Here is a 3,406-nt window from a genome sequence, read left to right as displayed (position 1 = left end):
CAGTTCCTCTCCACGGGCTGCGGAAGCGAAATGCTTGATGGGAAACGACTCGCTGGTATCTCGAGCTGAGCGCTCATTGGTGGTTTTTACCCCGTGCTGCTGATGAAACTCTCCAATTGGCTCGGCAAAAGTTTGTTGTTGTTTGGTGTCAGTTTTACGTCGCCACTTCCATTCACATTTTTCATCATTGTTCCACAATGTTTATCATCATGAAATTAATATATGTTATACTATACTTGCACTGCTTACCGTTTTCATACTTTATATATCTTAGCATATTCATACACACTGTTCATACTGCTCACAGGCTGCTGTGTATATCTAGTGTATTCATACCCTTCACTGTTTATTCATCATTCAATTCATTCTATATTTTATTCTGTAGATTGTGTACATTACTTTTCACTGCTTGTTGCACTCCTGGTTGGAAGCAAAACTGCATTTCGTTGTCTCAGTACCTGTAATATGTGCAATAACAATAAAGTTGAATCTAACCTTGAGCAGGAACAAATGTATTTACTTAGTACATATCTGACATTAACGATTAACGAAAATTAATGTGTGAGGCTGAAAATAGTTTTGTTTGTCTTTAGTGTCAGTCTGACAGTTTATTATTTATTTAATTGTTACGGCCAAAAGAGTGTAGTTCTTGTTTAATTGTTACACTGCCAAAATAGTGTAGTTGTTGTTAATGTGTACACTCACTGCCAAGAGTGTAGTTGTTTTATTTCATATTGCACTACAAGTGCACTACTTATAACTTGATTGTTGAGGCTACAATAAAGATGCCTGTCAAAATGTCTAAACATATCTTTTGTGTTTTATTGTTCCACTACATTTCATAATGACAATTGCTACAATGATGGGGAGTTGTATTTTCTCTTACTGTGCCACAGAACACAAAAACTTGTATTTTTATTGTTATTATTTTAAAGTTAAGTCAATTGTTACTTTTATAATTTAGTAAATAATAAAGTAACTAGTTACTTTTTTGAGAGCAGTAACTATAACTATTAGTAGTTACTTTTTAAAAGTAACTTGCCCAACACTGCTGATAATGCAATAATACAGCAATATCAGCAGTAAATGTATAAAGGATGCATTTTAAATGTACATGTAGCACATATTTGTTTTCTAATTTACTTTAATGGATTTTTACGTTGTTAGTTATAGTTAATTATAATTTTTGGTGAAATTTACTGTTAAAAAAATTCCTTCAATGTTTAGAAAAATAACTAATTTAGAAATGTTTTCCTTTTGGATTTTGCCCCAAAAATTAAACTAATAAACGTCAACATATTATTACTGGATTGAATTTATTAGAAAATATCAGTTATCAGTATTGGCCTTAAAAATCTGCGATCAGACAAGCTCTTAAAAAACAGATTTTTATTGTGTGGAAGTGACATACTGGCAGAAAATAAAGGTGTAAATGATCTATCCAAAAGCAAACATTCCTCTATTATGTCCTTCCCTTTGCAGACAGTCTGAGTGCCACTTTGGCAAAAATTACAAAATCTAGAGAGGGATGAGTCTGTGTAAGCAGTAAACACACACACTTTGTTCCTCATCACTGGGGGGCCAGTGGGATGCCTCTGGCGTCGGTAACCTGGCCCTCCTGCAGGTTCTTCACCAGCTGAGCCAGCCAGCGCTTGGTGGTGGTGTCGTCCTTCAGAACCTGGGCGAAGGTGCTGTCCTTCAGCTGGTCGGGCAGACACTGACGCAGGGCCTCTCTGGCTCTGAGGAACAAACACAGCAGAAAATAATGTACACTTCTGTAAGCAACCGCTTACCGTAAAAAAAAAACAGCTTCTCCACTTGGTGACACCAAAGCGAGAGGCCGTGGTGGAAAGTCACAATTACATTGCCTCAAAAACTGTACTGAAGCATAACTTTGAAGTAAATCATGCTTGAGTTCCTTCCTGTCTGAACTGATTATTTTCACTTTATGCTACTTTATACTTCCATTCTAAGTACTTTTACTTATGATACTTTAGGAATATGTTGATGCCAATACTTTTGTACTTTTAACATCATATTATAGCAAGATTACATACACCTCAGATACGTTTCTGCTATTTATAAAGGTTCTCCTGATAATCATCACGGACTAATATATGTTACGAGAACAACCATTCTACAATATGCTTTCCTGATATGCATTATAGCTATAACGTGCTGTATTTGATATCTGGTGGGTAGACAAAGTATTGTTAGATTTAAAAAAGATCTGCAGAGCTTTCCCGCAGGACAAGCAGAATCCCATGCTGTCTGTCATATACGGTGGAGAAGAGCTGCAAGCAAAGCAAAATCCACAGCAATACAAAATAAAGAATACACTATAGGGCCCTTCACATCAAATTAAGGGTAGCATACTAAACATTGTTGTTAAACATTTTTAAACCAAAAATGACAAATCTGATTTGACCACATGGGTTCCACAAGGTTCAGTGCCGGCACAAGATATTTCTGAATTCCTTAGCAGGAAAGTGGTGTTCCAATAGTAAAAATATCTTATGAAATGTCTTGGATAAAGATAATGGTACAGTTCAAAACCATACAATTGCTTTATTAGTACTACCAGCAACTAAAAACAGCAAAATGATATGTGTATATGATTTTAAAAATAAGAAATGACGCTTATTTTAGCATTTGTAAGGATGCCACCACCTATTTTTAAGAAATCCAAAGAAAATGTAATTGTCATAATAGCAGTTAATGTATTTCCTTACCTTTATCCAATACAAATATGTGTGCAAACATTACGTTCTGATCACAGGCTGCTCCTGCATTAAACGGACAGTCAGCGCACACATTTGTGTAATGGCTCCTCCTAGTGGCAAGTACTGATGGTCACATGTTCTGTTCTATTCTCAACCCTGTCTCCAGAGTGGGGAGGGACTGGTCATGTCTTTATACAAATCTCCATGCAATCAAGAGCCACATTTTAAAACAGGTGACCCCAGACTGTACATCTGTAAAACACTGCTTTACCTGAGATTGTCTGAGAGGCGAAGGTAGCAGCGGACAACGTGCTTCAGCAGGCGTGCGGAGGGCTCCTTAGAGAGCTGGAGAACCATTTTGCCCTGCAAAGAAGAACATGAAATATTAATATTAGGGCTGTCAAACAATTCAAATTTTTAATCAGATTAATCACAGCTTAAAAATTAATTAATCATGATTAATCACCATTCGAACTATGTCCAAAATATGCCATTTCTTTATGTTTATTGTTGTGGGAATGGAAAGATAAATGAAAGAAGGCGGATATATCCATTTAACATACAGTATGTATGTTTATTATAACATTTTTCTGTGTGTCAAAATGAAAGACAGCCCACACACCTATCAATCATCAAACCGTGGGGTCTTAATTCATTACGTGTTGATTTCTATCAAAGAGGAA

The 3,406-nt window shown here is 36.1% G+C and overlaps 1 protein-coding gene across 1 annotated transcript; it reads right to left on the bottom strand.

The window, feature by feature from the left end:
• Nucleotides 1–1,372: 1,372 nt before the first annotated feature.
• Nucleotides 1,373–3,137, bottom strand: LOC104950443 (cell differentiation protein RCD1 homolog). The gene is made up of 2 exons (XM_010776973.1): nt 2,995–3,137; nt 1,373–1,739 (listed from the first exon to the last, which is right to left on the bottom strand). The coding sequence occupies exons 1-2, from the start codon at nt 3,078–3,080 to the stop codon at nt 1,571–1,573; spliced, it is 255 nt and encodes an 84-aa protein (XP_010775275.1). The 5' UTR covers nt 3,081–3,137; the 3' UTR covers nt 1,373–1,570.
• Nucleotides 3,138–3,406: the final 269 nt, after the last annotated feature.

The sequence above is a fragment of the Notothenia coriiceps genome, unplaced genomic scaffold, assembly GCF_000735185.1.
Source record: "Notothenia coriiceps isolate Sejong01 unplaced genomic scaffold, NC01 NC01_scaffold00017543, whole genome shotgun sequence".
NCBI classification, from domain to species: Eukaryota; Metazoa; Chordata; class Actinopteri; order Perciformes; family Nototheniidae; genus Notothenia; species Notothenia coriiceps.
Note: the sequence above shows the minus strand (reverse complement) of the source record. Positions and strands in the feature narration are given on the sequence as shown.